The 17,247-nt window shown below is 44.9% G+C and overlaps 1 protein-coding gene across 1 annotated transcript; it reads right to left on the minus strand.

Moving 5' to 3' along the window:
- Positions 1–242: 242 nt before the first annotated feature.
- C2H17orf58 (chromosome 2 C17orf58 homolog) lies at positions 243–16,986 on the minus strand. The gene is made up of 5 exons (XM_042455905.1): positions 16,905–16,986; positions 9,368–9,991; positions 5,635–5,715; positions 2,352–2,543; positions 243–1,159 (listed from the first exon to the last, which is right to left on the minus strand). The coding sequence occupies exons 1-5, from the start codon at positions 16,969–16,971 to the stop codon at positions 969–971; spliced, it is 1,155 nt and encodes a 384-aa protein (XP_042311839.1). The 5' UTR covers positions 16,972–16,986; the 3' UTR covers positions 243–968.
- Positions 16,987–17,247: the final 261 nt, after the last annotated feature.

Consider the following 17,247-nt stretch of genomic DNA (forward strand, 5'->3'; position numbering starts at 1 on the left):
CTACATATTTCAAGGCACTGCCATCATACAAAATGGACATTTAATATCAACCTGTTTAAATTACTGCTTTAGCCAAATGCCCAATTACTAGGTCTTAACACACCCCTGAGAAAAGACAGATATATCATTGATATCTGTGTAAGATAATTGTATTTCTGCAGTTCAGTACTCAAACAATATAGAAATAATAAAGTATGATCAAAATAATCATTTGATCTTATTTATAGGCATGTGATTTGTTTAATAAACAACAGAAATAACTTAGTAATGAAAGACGTTTGCCATTTGGAGAGCTAATATCAGCTTTACTGGCTCAGGAATATTTGTGCATCTGAGGTTAGCAGAAACCCCCAAAATAAATAACTTCTGTAAATAAACAAAGGTGAATGGTGACATGATTTATGCAAGCCCCTTAACATTTGTGAATTCCCCTTCCCAATTCCGGCCCAATATGGCACATCCCGTGCCTTCCTACACCTTCCCTGGTAGACTAGGAAAGCTTTATGAAAGAAGAGATCATAGTGAGAGGGAGGAATGGAGAAGGCCTAATTTTCATAAACAGAGAAATCTCATACTCTTGTATTCTTGTTTTTATTTCAAAAAATGAGTTGCTCCTGAAGGATAAGGCTATCAGCTGTGGAATTCTGTTTAACTATAAATTGAGGCTAGGCTAAAAGCAGATTGGCCTAAGCTGTAAAAAAATTCCACAGCAACTATATGGCTTGAAACACAAACTGTTTTATTGTGGTTTTTGTGTAGCGTCAGCTGATGGGTGATTGAGTCCAATTGCAGCTCATGCCTCGACAACTGGGTGCCACAGCTTTCTCCTCCCACCCTCTGCCACCACCCCACTAGACATGAAACCAGGAGACCTGCTCCCCTGGCCTTACGGCAAAAGCCAGGAATTCTCTTTTTCCAGCAGCAGTCCAACCTGCTAGTGCCCCAGAGGAGCTGTGTCTGCTGTATCCTCATCCGCATTTGGTGTGTGCTGCCCTTTGAACTTTCTGATGCCACCTTCGGTTGAACCTTTTCACATAGCTTCTGCCCCTCCAAAGCAGGCCATCCCCTGGCCTCAGCCGTCCTCTCACATGCTCTTGCAGAGCTGCAGGAAGTTGCCGCCTCCTGTGGTAGAGCTGACCCATCACAATGTATCGGCAACCTGAAAAATAGCATACCCCTCCATGGTTCTGAGTGTCTTTTGGATTTAACCTGCTGCAACATGTAGTGACAAAAACTGGTTGCAGTACATCATTTTGGACTTGGAATGTTTCACTCTGCAAGGCAGTTTGAAGTGCTGCACTTAGACCTTAACTATTGACTCAGGCCTGTAAAGTTTACCATGTAAACCAGGTGAGCTCCAGCAGCCTTATTTTGAAGCTGGGAGCTTTCCGACTTGGAAAAATAGCTGCCAGAGCTCACCTGGGGCTCAGGCTGCAGCCAGACTGTACTCACCCAACAGGTACTTTCAGTAGGACCTGGCTGCCTCCCGATTTAGGCTTAAATTCAGATGAGGTCAACTGGGTTATTTAAGCGGAGTGATAAGCTCTGTTCTTATTCAGATATGATAAGCTATGCTAAACTAACCAAATCTCTGGCAGTATTCAGGTTTCCTCTCCAACTCTTAACTCTCAGAGCCCATGGTAATAACACTGTTTTTTATCTCAACTACTCCAGACTGCATTCCCAAGTTGAGGCTAGTTAAGGCTAATGCACTAGATCCACTGAAGAGATTTTCTCAGTGCTACACCTGCCTTTCCCCCTTCGTTACACAATCATAACTGCCATTTTGTATTCACTAGGTCCTCTTTGACTGACATGAGGAGAGTTCAGGAAAATAGAAATCTCCTCTTCATATAACCGGTCTAAATTACATAGAGACCCTTAATGGCTGGTGAATGTTATCTTGATAACAGGGCCTCTTTTGCAGATTGTAAACACATACACCCCAGAAATACTTTTACACTACTATCCCTCCTGCTGCCATTTGTCACTGCTGAGACCATTAGAGGAAGAGAAAGCAACAGCCTTTCCATTGTGCTTACAGTTAGAGCACTGATATGGTGCACTTAGTAAAAAAAAAAAAAGACTATTACTCAAGGTTCCTTCCCCCCTCCTCTCTCTCAATCCCTTTTCCTTCTGTGCTGTATCTGCTACACTGTAAGCTCAGTTTCATTTCTCAGTGTTGTAAGCTGATTTTTATGGCAGAAGAGCAAGGTACAAATGTTAATAACAATAACAGCCAGACAAACTTTCTTCTGTAAAATTTAACCCACAGTATCTATGCTTTCAACATGTTGATTTCCCCTCTAAGGTTACCTGGCTGCATAAGAGAAAGGACTCTGATTCTTTACCCAGTCTGAAGTCTGGACAGGGTTTACTGCAGTTCAAGGCATCCACAACTAGCATGTGAACTCGGAAGAAGAAGCCATCAGGGTTGAGGTAGAGGCGGGTCATCTTGTACAATCCATTACTGTTTACCAACAGTGTCACCAAACGTGTTCCTTTATGTATTGTGGCAATATCGTGAACAATCCCATTCACTACTTTTGAAAAAAAGAGAGGGAATAATTTATACCTAAATGTTTGTGTGCTGAATACTCATTTTTCAGTTACGTGAAACTATTTCTAACAGTACAGCTTTGTGAATTCATATCAAAAGGTGACCTATAGCTATAGTGTTACTGTTTCAGTGTACAGAACAATAAATATGTCCCTCTATCTAGCCTCAGCAATAGGTTTGTTATTCTATGCCTTAAAGTCATTGCTGACTTACGGCAGCCCAAAGCAAATCTATCACAGGATTTTTTTGTTAAGATTTATTCAGAGGGGGCTTGCCAATAAGTATAAAACTAATAAAAATTGTAAAATGGGCAACAGACGTTCACTGATTTTACCAGTCACCAGGTTTCATTAGAGGGTGACCTGAAATAAGCTTTTATTTTAAATAAAAGGATAGCTGTGTCATAAATTAATAACGTATGAATTGTAGTCTTTGCAAATCACTTATACGAGGGATTGTTTTTCCATCAATGTGTTTTTATTAGCAATTGCAAAAAATGCAGACATTTCACAGGCTACATCCTAGAGTCTTAATCCTAGAATTAGATAAAGTAATCCCAGAAATGTGGTTGGGTTTTAACGTTTTTAGAGCAGCACTGGAACATATTGCCTCCAGGCATCAGATTACCTCCCATCATTCCTCACCACCAGCCATCCTGGTTAGAGCTTATAGGACTTATTCACACTGGGGAAATTGGAAGTTTATCCCAGGGTCAATGTGGAGTCAATCATGGGGTTTCACATTCTTTCACGTGACATTATCGTACAACGCCGAGAGCAATGCAACATTGATCCGAATGCAATGGCAAATCATCCCAAAAACATTTAAATTTGGTTAACTATTGAATTTACAAATCATTTTCCCCTCCAAATTCGCACTCAATTCACATTTACCTGTTGTGAAATGCATGCCTAGATTGCCATGGGATTGCATTCGATAGAAACACTCCCCAAATCCTTTGAGTGCCAGAGGGTAAGGAGGAGAGGAGCCAGGAAGAGACCCTCTGGAGCCTGGCCAGAGCGTTCCTGGGCCCTCCTCCCTCTGGCTGAGAGAGTGCCACTTGCAGCAGGGCAGTAGCGGCATTTCGCGTCCCTCTCTTCATCCTCCTTCCATTGTTGGCTTTGCCCTGGCTCCGCTTCTGCTCCAGAGACTGGGTAAGGAAGAGGAGGAGGAAGGCAGCAGGGAGGGAGGGAGGGAGGGAGAGAGAGAAGAGACCCCCAAAGGACCTTCCTGGCTCCTCTCCTCCCTCCCCACTGTCTTCCTCCTCCCCCTCCTCCTCTAACTTACCCGGCCTCTGGAGCTGAAGCAGCACCAGGGTAAGCCGTCAGGGGGAGGAGGAGGAGGGGAGGGACGTGGAGCGCCGCCACTTCCCCGCTGCAAGTCACACTCTCTCAGCCGGAGGGAAGAGGGAGGGAGGGAGGAGAGGAGCCAGGAAGAGACCCCCGGAGCCTGGCCAAAAGGCTCCTGGGCCTGCCTCCTGCTCCTTTCTCTGGCTGAGACAGTGTGACTTGCAGTGGGGCAGCAGCGACACTCCATATCCCTCTCCTCCTCCCCCTGCCAGCTTGCCCTGGCCCCGCTTCTGCTCCAGAGGCTGGGTAAGGAGGAGGAGGAGGAGGAAGGCAGAGGGGCCAGGGCAAGGACATCAAAAGGGGGGGGGGGTCAAAGTTCTGCAAACCCCCTCTGCAGAAATTTTGCCCTCAAAACCCCATGATAGGGTCTGGCATAAGTCTTGAAGGCAAACAGCAACAACATGATAGCTCAATATAATGCTCCAATAGGAACTGCTACAAACAGACTGCAGTCCCCATGAACCTTTGCTGCGATTTCCCAAGACGCGATCCTGCCTTCTCTGCATAGGCACAAACACATTAATTCGAAATAGAAAGCTAATTGGTATGTACTCATGTGATGAATTCTTCCATATTGGCACTGCGCTCTATTTTGTATGGATGCTGTTCTGATCTTGTGTGTGATGAGGTGGTACGTACAGTAACTGCATTTCCGGATTGGCCCCACTTTCTTCTTTCGGAATGGTCCTGCATTCTTCCTTGTGAAAAAGTCCATATAGGAGATGTAGCCCAGTAACAACAAGAGGGTTATACATCTGTTTTTAAAATCCATTTTAGCAGTTCTCCTACCTCAAGCCTGGAGTTTAGTTCCAGCTAGAATTAGGCCCATTGAATTGATGGAAACTGGTAAGTCAAGGTAGGTGCCTTTGAGTCAGTGGATCTATTCCGGTAGCAACTGGGTATATTTCAGCATCTCTATATGGTTAAGAGCAGGAGAAGCAGTTTTGTGACCTTCCAGATGTTGAACTGCAACTCCCAACAGACTTAGCCAACATGCCAGTGGTGAAGAATGCTGGGAATTGCTGTCCAGCATCTGGAGAGCTGATGAATTTCCATCCCTGGTTCAGATTAACTGAAATTTTAAAAGACATTTAAAAAAAAACACAAAAGTGAAACTGAATAGAATAAACAGTGAGGCTTATAACTTTAAAAATTATGTGTTACAATATGTGTTTCAGACATAGACCACAGAGTTAAGAGCTACTTAAATCCAACAGATCTGCTGGAAAGCAAACACTATTTAAAATGACCTAAAGCAAATACAGGCAGCCCCATCAGCCTAGTATCAGGGACTCTGGGAGTTACAGTTCAAAACTCCTGGGAAGCACCAGGTTGCCTCTGGCCCAGAGGGTGCCTGCCCCATAATGCCATGGGTCAGCCTTTTCCAGTTTAGTGCCCTTCCAATCTGTTCCACTACTCCTCTTATAATTCCCAGCCACTGAGGTCATGTAAAGCAAGAGTGTTCAGCATTTTCAAGATGCATGACCCAAAACGGGAAAAAATTAGGTGAAATTTATTTCTGTTTATTCTTATCTTTCTATAACTGCTCTTTGGCTCTCAGAATGTTAATAATAAGTTAATGATAGCAAAAATAAAAGCAGTTGGAATTCACATCAATCTAAGAGATTCTTAAGCATGGAGATGGAATCAGTGTGCCAGCAAGATAAGCCTGGAAGCTACACAAAGCCTATACATAACCAGCTTGATGGGGCTGGAGAAGCTCACCAAATTCACTGCTACAGTAGGCTTCCAATTCCTCATGCTCTCTTCTGCAGTCATTCAGACATATTTCAGTACTGTCAGCACCTACAACAAGAACAAAAGAGTTGAATGCAGAAGTTGCACTGATGCAGTTCAGGAACTGGAGTGGCAGCAACACCTTCCCAATATGAGAAATCAAGCAGTGACACAGAACAGTTCAGTAGCCCCCAAAGATGTTTATAGTGCAGTCCTGCAAATTGTCTAATCAGAAGCAAGCCCCACGTTGTTAAGTGGGGCTTGCTTCCAAGTAACGTGGACAGCATGAAATCTTGGTCACTTTCCAGTTTCTCCTGTTGTTGTTGTGCTGTCAGAGAATATCACCCCAATATACCTCCCTAGCACATTTCAAGATCATCCTCCCCTACCCTCCTTGTGTCCAGCACTTCTTGTTGGTGCAGCAGCTTCATTGTTGTGCAAGAGAACTGTTAAGCTTTCAGGCACCTCTTTAAAATCTCATCTTCCATTTAACATTGTTCCTAGGAATTCCAGACAAGACCCATGTTTGCTAGAGAATCTTGGGTGCAGGAACAAGCTGCTGGAATTGAGATGAAGATTTTGTAAATGCTTCTCTATCATCCTAACAAAACAAAAACCAATCTAAAACGATGATATCTGCTTCCTTCACTATTCTAGAGAGAGGGAAAATATGTATCTGAATCTGATATATCTATATTTCCTCCTCAAAGCTTCAGTTGTATCTTAGCTTGGAGGAGTGTAACATTAGCATAGAAATATATATACATCGTGTCATCCTTATCCCCAATGTTCTCTGGCACATCCATTTCCCCCTCATGATTCTTAGGCCTTTTTGACTGGCTATCCAGTTTATCATATGTTCATGGCCTGTTCGCTTTTTTGGCAACTGGAAACATTTTTTCACCTACTTTCCCTAGGGACGGCTCAGCATGAACTGCATGCTTCCCATTTCTCAGTATTTTTGTAGAGTTCCTTTTATGAGCTGTTCTGCCACTTCCTCATTGCTACATGTCTGATTTTGGTTCCATGCTGGTTCAAATTAGTGTCCTTTTTGGACAGACCTGCCTTGTCTCAAAATCCTCCTTTAAAATATTTACCAAATCTAAACCCAACATCTTACATATGGAGAGCCATCTCCTTCACCTGTCTGTCTGGCATTTTGGAGAGGGCTACCAGTGGGTAGGGGCGGAGCCTGGGTTTCAACTTTCCATCTAGCAACCTAAATTTGGTTCCCATGACCTAACTGGCAACATTTCCTTGGATGTCATGGGTGCTGATGTGCAGCACAACTACTGTCTCCACTGTCCTTACTTTCTAGATGATGTTTGGTATCTCTAATCTTTGCACCAGGCATGTCAGTCACCAAAATATGGGCTGTCTTTGTCTTTAGTAATCCAGTCTCTCACTATCACAGTCCTCTCCCCAGAAGCATATCTTCAGCATGAGATTATTTTTGCCCAAAAGATAGGCCCTTCCTTACAGTTATTCCTTCCTTCTCATATGCAGAGGAATTACAGCCCTGAAATTGAGATGCCACCATCCCAGCCCAAAGGTCTTGACTAGCAGCCTCTATGTTTTTCTGGGCCCATGAAAGTTTTTGTTTTGTTTGGGTGGCCTTGCACTACAGGTACATCCTAGTGCTTTTATAAACTTTTCTGCCACTCCTCTATGCCTTTATATGCTGAAAGTCACTTCCATGCTGTCATAATCCCAACCAAGAGCAATGACCAGAATTCACAGGGGGATAAGGGACCAGCCACTTTGGAAGAGCTAGTGCCACCACAGAAGCATGAACCCAAGTGTCAGGAGACCTTCAAGCTGACAATCTACCAAGTGCTATCCCTGACACAGATACTTCCCTATCTTGAGAAACTAGCAGCTTTAAAAGCATGTCCTTGCACTCCACAGTTACCACTCATCAGGTAATGCACTGGAACAGATAGAGGGCCAGAACCCAAACCAGACCTCTATAAATCTGGGACGGGTAACTGAGAAGTTATTGAAAGAGTATAAGGTCAGCTCCTTATGATCTGTCCTGAATATTGAGAACCTGTCCCTGATTCTCTGGTCCAGGGTTCCTGATCATCAGACACTCCTTGGCCAAAATTCCTCTTTTTCTCACCACTTAAGTTCATATTTATATTATTTGTGTATTGTTAGCCAATCTGCACATGAGACGTTTATTTAGTTTACAGTAGGAAAATATAAATTTTTGTGTTGTTGTGTGCCTGCAAGTCATTTCTGACTTACAGCAACCGTAAGGTAAACTTATCATAGGGTTTTTTTGCAAGGTTTCTTCAGAGGGCGTTTGCCATTGCCATCCTTTGAGGCTGAGAGAGTGTGACTTGCTCAAGGTCACCCAGTCGGTTGCCATGACTGAGCTGGGATTCAAAACTTGATCTCCCAGGTCCTAGTCTGACTCTCAGACCAGGCTGGCTTTTTCAATACTGTACCATTTTAGCTTCCACAAGACCAAAACATTTATATTAAGGTTTTGTCAAGACTCTGAGGTCTTACCCAAATTACCTATTAGCCAAGAGATTTTGCTGTCTGAAGCAAAGCATAAAATTCCATTGTTTTTCCCCATTGCCAAGGTAAACGATAGTCAAAAAACTGTAATGTTGGCACCCAAGGCATAAAAAGGCAGGGGGAATCAAATCCCACACCCACCTCTCCCTCTCCATTGCAGTAGAAATACAATAATAAATTACTAAATTAACAAGTTGCTAAGACAAACCAATCCACCTCTGAGTATTTCTTGTCCAAGAAGACCCTGAAATCCAGCATGGTGTAGTGGTTTGAATGACAGATCAGGAGACTGAGAGACCAAGATTTAAATCTTCACTCAGCCAGTGAAACCTACTGGGTGACCTTAGGCATGTCACACCCTCTCAACGTAAGAGGAAGGCAGGGACAAACCCCCTCTGAACAAATCCTGGCAAGAAAATTGGGATGGGATATTCCTACACTGAACATCTTAGTGCAGGTGGAAGAAATCACCACTAAGTAGTTTTAACTAAACTTGTGATAGAGTCACTTCAAGTTAGAAATGATTTGAAAGCACATACAACAACAATGAAAACCCACTGAAATTGATGAGGCCAACAATTGACTTGAAGGCACATCCTTTCATAATTCCAAATATGTGTTGCCTGAAGGAGCTTCCTCATTCTGCCAATCTTGATGGGACTGTATGCATGTAGGGACTTGATGGAACTATCTTGATGGGACTGCATGCATATTGAAGAATGTCAGATTGCTATCTCTGGTAAGATTACTTAGTGATGATTCCTTCCACCTGCACTAAGATGTTATGTGTAGGAAGATCACATGAGTCCCATCCCTATTTTACAGTATCAAATTTTCACATAATAGTTACCACTCAGAAATATGAATGCTGTTATGTGCTACTTACAGGGATTTAAAAAAAAACACCACCAAAATAAAATGCCAAGCATAATTCAGCCACTTCTATCAAATTAGATCCATGACAAAACCTCTCGCACATATGAAAGAGTAAACTAAAGCTACTGATCATTACTGCCTTCTGGGTTTAACATTTCCAGATCCTAACTTGGATGTCAGCTGAGTTCAGTGACACTACTAAATTAGCATGAGATTATAGTCCAAAATTATGACTCTGTAAATGGACTCAGGAGTGACACAACACTGGCACTGATGTGATTACAAATGCAGGCACATCTCTGTTCTGCAACCTTACCATTCTTTAAGAAAGTGAAGTGAGCCAACCAGCTTGATGTCTGTCGGTTTGTAATCCAGGAGGGTTTAGTGGCATTTCTGAGGGAATGGCTGAGTTTGTAGTTAGAGTGTACCTTGCCAGGTCGGTTGAAGTGATCCAAGCCACGAGAGTTTTGCCCAGTGCCAAGCTCAACATTTTTTAATGTTGGTGTTTCTGCCAGTAGTCTTTCATGATGATGGAGATATACTGGCAGGTGAAAGTAGGCAGAGATGCTATTGGTGGCTTCCAGCTGGAGCCTATTTGTGTGCATTCGGTTGGTTTGACTGAAGGAATTGATGGAAGGAGTACCCTCCTCATGGTTGTTGGAAGGAAAAGCTTTGTCTTGCAAAACTGGCTGCTTCCTCAGACCTGTGTGATTCTCTACTAAATTTTTGATCTTCTTCTTTTTGTCCAGGGTCTGCAAGTGTGCATTGGCTACTTTCACCTTTTGACTGGCAGTTGAAGGCAAGGGCTGGCCCTCCATGGGATCATCCCTGGTGATGCTGTCTCTGCCCCTGAGGAGAGACTTAGTCTGGTCATCCAGTGAGCCCACTGATCCATAAGCATCTTTGCTGAATGACTGGATGGACTTTCCAGAATAAGGCACTGCATTCAAAAAATAGAGAGAGAGATTGAAAAGGCATGGGGAGAAGTGGGGAGAGTAGTAATCCCTGGCACACATTCCATAGCTGTCAGGTTATTCACCAGGAGAACTCATCTAAGGCAGACCATCCTATATTTATCTATTTATTTCAGTTATCTCTTCAAGCCTTGCTTTGTGAAGTCAAGGTAAATTGAACTGGTTGGAAATGTAATAGCAATTAGGGCCCTTTCACACTACACACTTATAAGCACTATGACTTCACTTTACCTTCCGTTGTTGTTGTTGTTGTTGTGTACCTTCAAATAATTTCTGACTTATGGCAAACCTATCACAGGGTTTTATTGACAAGATTTGTTTAGAGGTTTGCCATTGCCGCCTTCTGATGCTGAGAAACTGTGACTTGCCCAAAGTAACCTAATGGGTTTCTATGCCCATGCATGGATTTGAAGTCTGTTCTCCAGAGTCAGACTCCAACGCTCAAACCATTACACCACGAATTCTGGGGTTTGTAATTAGGCAGAGGCATCGGAGGTGCTCCCAGGTTGAGGATTTCGAAAGCCCTTTCCCTAAACTGCCAGAATGCCATAATAAGGAACCATGGCAGTTGAAGTGGAATAATGGTGCTATTCATGTGGTGCAGTGGTTTGAGCATTGGACTGACTCTGGAGGCCAGGATCTGAATCCCAGCTTGGCCGTGTAAACCCACTGGGTGACCTTGGACAAGTCACACTGTCCAAGATGGTCATAGCAAATTCCCTCTGAAGAAACTCACCAAGAAAAACCTTAGGGTTGACATAAGTCAGAAATGACTAGACGGCACACAAGAATAACAGCTGCATAGTATGAAAGGGCCAAAGATTCATGGATGCTCACACGTTTACTGCAAGACTCGCCTGCTCTTCTTCGTTTGTTAACTGTGTCAAGGCATTGGTTCAGCACAGACAGTGAATGTATACAATGCAGCTGACTGTTATGTTCATTTCTGTACCTCAGATGGATGTGAAAAGTCCAGTTAATGCCATGTAAACAGCAAACAGGCCAGCCCTTTCCTCCTCTTGCCCTACTTTGTCCTCTTTGCCTGGCACATCTAGATCAGGCCCATCAGTGAAACAACAGTTCTGAGTGACAGCTGAAGATGTTATATCAGAGCTGGCGCTGAGTGCCAGCAGCCCCCAGACTTTCTACTGCCCTTTGGTTCCTAGAACCCAAGTTTCTCAAAAGATGTCAGTGAAGTTTCTCACAGGATTAAGCAACTACAGTAAGCTATATTTTCTCACCTAGGAGAGGTGTGCAATGTTGGTTAATGACAGTTCTGAGAACCTGCCACAGACCACAACACACATATGTATATACTGTACACACACAGGAAATCCCTCCCTATCTGCACCCTAAAAGGAGGAACAGAGTGCATGCCTTGTTTCAATGGAGAATTGTGTTCTCAGGCACACAGTTTTCCTTTGAAATGTACTTCGTTTTAATGCAAATATATATTTTGCACTGCATCACTGTCAAATTTGACAGTGGTGATGCTGAGGCCATGGGGGTTCCTCAGGCTGTAGAAACAAATCAGGGACCTCGCAAGTGGCGCATGGGCTACATATTCTCCACCTGTGATGCCATCCCCAGCCTAATGCCCTCTTGTGGCTGGAAGGGCGCCATATTGGGGGAGGCTGATCTTGACAATGCAACAAGCTACAAGCTGCTGTGATGATGGAAGTGTTGACCTAGGTTATGGGAAGTGCTCCAAGTATCATCTCCCAGATTAGACCTGAGCACTGTGGGGGTTTTTAAGGGAAAGAAAAAAGGAGACCAACAGTGAGGATGCAGAACCATGCAGATTTAACATGTTTTCCTGTTTTCATTACAAATTAAAAGCACCATTTATAAACAATCTCTTCTCTAAAAAAAGAATATTGGCTGTCCAGGAAGCATCCGGGGAGCAAGGTTCACACTGCATCCTGGTCTGATTGTTTTAAAGTCTCTGACAAACACGGCTATTTAGTTTTCCCATCCACAGGAATCCTTGTTGACAGTGTCCTCTGGCCTGCTTAAGTGTATTGATGAATAATTGTTTAGCCTAAGATTGAGATCCCCAAAAATATACAGCAGCTGCCTGAGAGCTCTGAAAAGAAGCCTCATGGGTCCATCTCCTTGTCTTGCTAGGATCCTCATCATGTTTACCCAGCAGTTTAACTCCTTTGGTTGTGAATGACTTCAAAGCAAGTCTGCTTAAGATTGTGTTTTTTATTAACTTGGGTTTATAGTGTGCCCTGTAGTATTTCTAGTGTCTAAAACTTTTTCCTATGTCTGCCCACCTACCTATTCTGCCTACTACCTACTTAGATGTCCCTTTTTCAGCATCCAAGTTTTGACAATAGTCTCTCTTCAGCCAATATTTTTATTGAGTTAGCTTTCCTTTCAGACCAAGGCACCATCCACACTGCAGAAACAATCCAGTTTGACACCACTTTAACTGCCATGACTCAATATTATGGAATTCTGGGAATTGTAGTTGTTCTGCCACAACAAACTACAATTCCCACAATTCCCTAGCATTGAGCCATGGCAGTTAAAGTGGTGTCAAGCTGGATTATTTCTGTAGTGCGGATGGAGCCATATGAACTACATGGACTTCAGTTACTTCTTGTAAATTAGACTGACCAACCTTCCCTTCCAGATACGCTCCTTACTACTAATTATAATAGCAGCCCTTTGGTTTGCGATAAAGGCAATAAGGAGGACATGTGTGAGAGACTTGAATTTGACAAAGGAAATATATGTGTGTGTGTGTGTCTGTGTGTGCAAATGACTGGTTGCATTTTGTTATTCTCACTGGCTCGGCAAAACTGGAGCAGGTGACCCAATTTTACACCTTTATTACATGAGGACTTTTCTGGGGCAAGACCATTGATGAGTCAGTGATTGTTTTAGTCCAACCCTTCTTTCCCACCTTGGATTTAGAGTGTAAATACACAGAGTATTTAAACATACTGTATATAAAGTTTATCTAAACACATCCCCACACACAAACAGAACCCCCTCCACACAGTTGATCTGTGCTTCCCATTGTTGATTCTGGTTGCTGGTTTAGCTCCAGTTCTCAAGCCTCTCGCTTGTTGACTTCATCTTTACTTGTCTCTTTCCCATGACAACAGCTGGTGAGAGTAAAGATTGTCCGATACCGCCTGCGAAGGCAGAACATTGCCATGAAGGGAGGAAAAATCCATTTGAAGATGCTGAAAGCACAGCACAGGCAGGGCCTATTTTTCCACCCCACCCCACCCTCTGATTTGAATAGACCCTTTGGGTTTGGATTTTCTCAGAGACCATCACTCTCATTATGGAATTCAAAGAGACAGGTTCTCATGTAATAAAATGTTAATCACTGTGCTGCACATCCCTGTTTAAATACTGCTGGAGAAAAAAAGCTCCCATCTTTGCATTCTTAGGAGTTTAACTTACTCCAAAGGAAGTGCCTACTCATATACAAATACTGGGCCAGAACCAGCTGCATTTTAAGAGGATTAAGTGGACTCATCTCAAGGTGACACCAGATTAAATTCTAACTCTGACCCCATTCACATGACAAAAATAATCTGAGATGAATCTGGGTTGAATCCTTGTTTGTTCACACCTGTCCCAAAGGCACTTGGTGCACTTTCGGGGCAGGTGGCAAAAAACCTACGTAACCATGGATAATTGCTATGTTTTTTTCCCGACTTTTCCTGAAGGATCTGCATTGTCAGCAGTGTAAATAAGCTTCTGAATCAATTTGGATCACTCTGTATCATTCAAAGGAAGGGAGGCAGCTCCGTTTTACCCCCAAACAATGTACTGTGTGAATAACACAAGAGTTACCATGACTTAAAGAGATTCGCGAACCCAAAACAAAATGGGAACAACAATCGGCATGGCAGTTGGCATCTCCTCAGGACAAAAAAAATAGTGTGAATGCAATTTACCTCACAGGGTTGTTGTAAAGAGAAAATGGGTGGGAGGGAGAAAACCACACATGTAGCACCAGATGGCCTTAAGGGGAAAACTGAGGCAAAGGATCCACTGAAGCAACACCAAGCTGGATGTTTCTCATGGAAATTATTCCCATTCCCTGCAAAGTTATGCTTTGCCTGCTTTGCTAATTGCTTCGGGTCAAGAGAAAAGAAACAAACACATCCTCTTTTACAATATGTAAATGCTGTGGTGCTTAAGAATGTCCCCTTTGGTAGCCCTTGGCTACCGACTGCCACGAGTCCAGCAGCTGCTATACAATGTGTAGTTTCTCCCATTTTTAGGCAATTGGTCACATACATGTATTGACCAGGAAAAAGGTTGGGTTAGAAGGAGAGTCTGGATTTGTGTATGAGTATAATTTAATAGAGAGCCAGCGCGGTGTAGCGGTTTGAGCACTGGACTATGACTCTGGAGACCAGGGTTTGAATCCCAGCTCAGCCATGTAAACTCACTTTGGGTAAGTCACACTCTCTCAGCCTCAGAGGATGGCAATGGCAAACCCCATCTGAAGAAACTGGCCAAGAAAACCCCAGGATAGGTTTGCCTTAGGTCCACCATAAATCAGAAATGACTTGAAGACACACAACAACAACAACAAGTGACTTTGTAGTGCACTCTTACACATATTTACTCAGAGCTCCTTAGTAGCCATTCCTAATTTATAAGTTTGCAAACTCAAACTGGAATGGTAAAAAGTTTCCACCTGCTATCTAGTATGAAATAGATATCCCCCTTCTTCTTTCCCCTCGGTCAAAACAAAAACCCTTGTGCCACAGAAAGTTGTTTGGAAAGGCAGAATGTGAATATGGAAAGGCCTTGGAGGTTTAAACAAGTAAGCTTTCAGGTTGCAAGATAACCAAATGCTAACTTTTTTTCCTTCCTTATCTCTGGGGCTTGTGGGGGGAATCACATTCGCTTTTCAGCAAATCTGCCGAAAGGAAAGGAAAGGGGAAAAGGAGAAAGGAAAAAGGGAAGGAGAAAGGGAAGAGGAAAAGAAAGTTAAAAAATTAAATTAAAATTAAATTAAAATTGGTTGCTGTCCAGAAGTCAACTGCCGGTCCTGATGCCCTTCTTCTCCCGGCAAGGTTTCCTTCCCCCTTCTTCTTCCATACACTCCCTGTGCCCCCCACAAGCTGCTCCTGACAGGGCTGCCACCCCTTTGCTTTCACTAAGACCACTGCCATCCCGGAGGGGCCTAGTCTGCCCCATAAGTGTGGCCCTGTGTTGGGTGGGGAGAGAGACATGGTATTTCCTGCCCTTTTTCCTCAGGCACCTGCCTGCCTGCCTCCTTCACTCCTTCCACTCCGCAACACACCTTCCTCACTCTGTGATGCCTTCAGGAAAGGTGGCACCTCTGAAGGGGCCCAAGGGCACTTGCCTGAGGTGATAAGCAGTCAGCCCCTGTATCTATTCCTTATCTACAGATTCAACCACCCACTGTATGAATATATATATAACAGACCCACAGAGTTGTCCCTCCACATTCGCTGGGGTTAGGGGCACAGGACCCCCGTGAATGGGGGGAAACCGCAAATAACAAACACACTATGTTTTTACCTGAGGGAACACCTTTCTAGGAATGTCTAGGTCCTCCTCCAGTGCAACTCCATGATCAACATCTGCCAGACATTGACCATAGAGTTGTGCTGGAGGAGTTACAAAGGCCTAGTGGAGTGTTCTCTAGGAATCTCCTTGAGTGCAACTTTTAGTTAAAGTTGAGCATAGAGGCGCGCTGCTGGAGGACCTAGATATTCCTAGAGAGAACATGTTAATAAAACCCCGTGAATGATCACATGCACAAATGTGGAGGGACACGTGTATGTGTGAGAGAGAGAGCTGGTGTTGTGGTTTGAGTCTTGGGCTATGGCTCCAGAGACCAGGGTTGGATTCCCTGCTTGGTCATGGAAACCCACAGGGTGCCCTTGGCAAGTCACACTTTCTCAGCCTCAGAGGAAGGCAATGGCAAACCTCTGAACAAATCTTGCCAAGAAAACCCCAATGAGGTTTGCCTGAGGGTCGCCGTAAGTCAGAAACAGGGTGACCACTTGTCCTCCTTTCCCAGGACATGTCCTACATTCCCGCCTTCTGTCCTCCATTCAGAGTGTGGCAGGGTCACCACGTGTTGGAAGCGACTTGAAGGCACACAACAACAATTATGTGTGTATGGTCTCCCCCCCCCCCCCCCGCAAAAGCAAACTTTTTTGGCTGTGCCATTTCAGGGGACTTGTGCATCCAGGGATTTGGGGATCCAGGGGGGGATCCAGGGACCAAGCCCCAGGGCTCCCGTTGGGAAGGAACCCCAAAGCCAAGGGCTGAAGGGAGCTGGGGATGAGAGGCCAGCCGCTTCCAGGGGGACCGGGGGTCCTCCTTTCCCCGGACATGTCCGCCAGGAACCCTCACACGTCCTCCATTCCCAGCCTGACGCCTTGGCATTTCCAGGAGTGCTTTTGGTGCCTATTGGGCCCTGTCCTCCTTTTCCTTTGGGCGTCCTCCATTCAGGACCCGAGGGAGGCGCCTGCCCTGACATCCCTGGGAGGGAGCCTTTGGGGGTTCCCGGCCTTTGGTCTGGGATCTGCTGCTGCACTTGTTGCCCAGGACTGAGAAGTCTGCATGCCTCTGGCTTCTCTAGAGAGGGCTTTGAGCCTCGTAATCCGGCCGTGCCCTACATTTCTAAGAGCCTTCCTAGCTTCATGGATGCAGCCCGGTCCTCCACCTGGGTCTGGATCTAGGAGCGGGCGCTTGGCATCTCCAGGGAGCCCTCCTGGCTTTCTCTTTTGTCCAGTCCTACATTCTTCTTCTTCTTCTTCTTCTCCCCTTGGAGGGCCTCCCTTCTGAGCCTGGCTGGGGGCCTGGGTTCGAATCCCGAGGAGGGCTCCTTGGAGCTTTGCTTTCCCTGCTGCTTACCTGAGGCGGAGCAGGTGAAGACAGCCAAGGCCAGGCGCAGGAGCAGCAGGCGCAGGGCGAGCTCCATGGCCAGCCAGGAGCCTCTGTGTGTGTGTCTCTCTCTCTCTCTCTCTCTCTGGAGCCCTTCCCCCTGGAGCCCCTGCCGCCGGGGACTCAGAGGCAGCCGCCCTCCCGATGATGCTGAGGCTGCAGCAAGACCAGCCCCAGCAGCAAGGGCAGGGCAGGGGGTTGGCATGGGATGGCATTGGCATAGGCCTGGCAGGGCAGGGGATGGAAAGGATGGCATGGCATGACGGGATTGATATGGGAAGGCAAGGCAGGGAATGGCATGGCATGGCATGGG

The sequence above is a fragment of the Sceloporus undulatus genome, chromosome 2 (genome assembly GCF_019175285.1).
Source record: "Sceloporus undulatus isolate JIND9_A2432 ecotype Alabama chromosome 2, SceUnd_v1.1, whole genome shotgun sequence".
In the NCBI taxonomy this organism is placed as follows: Eukaryota; Metazoa; Chordata; class Lepidosauria; order Squamata; family Phrynosomatidae; genus Sceloporus; species Sceloporus undulatus.

Coding starts and splice junctions, on each gene's coding strand:
- C2H17orf58 (XM_042455905.1), bottom strand. CDS start 16,971: ATGGAGCTCGCCCTGCGCCTGCTGCTCCTGCGCCTGGCCTTGGCTGTC. Junction 9,992..16,904: donor CTTCACCTGCTCCGCCTCAG/GTAAGCAGCAGG, acceptor TTTTGAATGCAG/TGCCTTATTCTGGAAAGTCC. Junction 5,716..9,367: donor CTTCACTTTCTTAAAGAATG/GTAAGGTTGCAG, acceptor TTCTTGTTGTAG/GTGCTGACAGTACTGAAATA.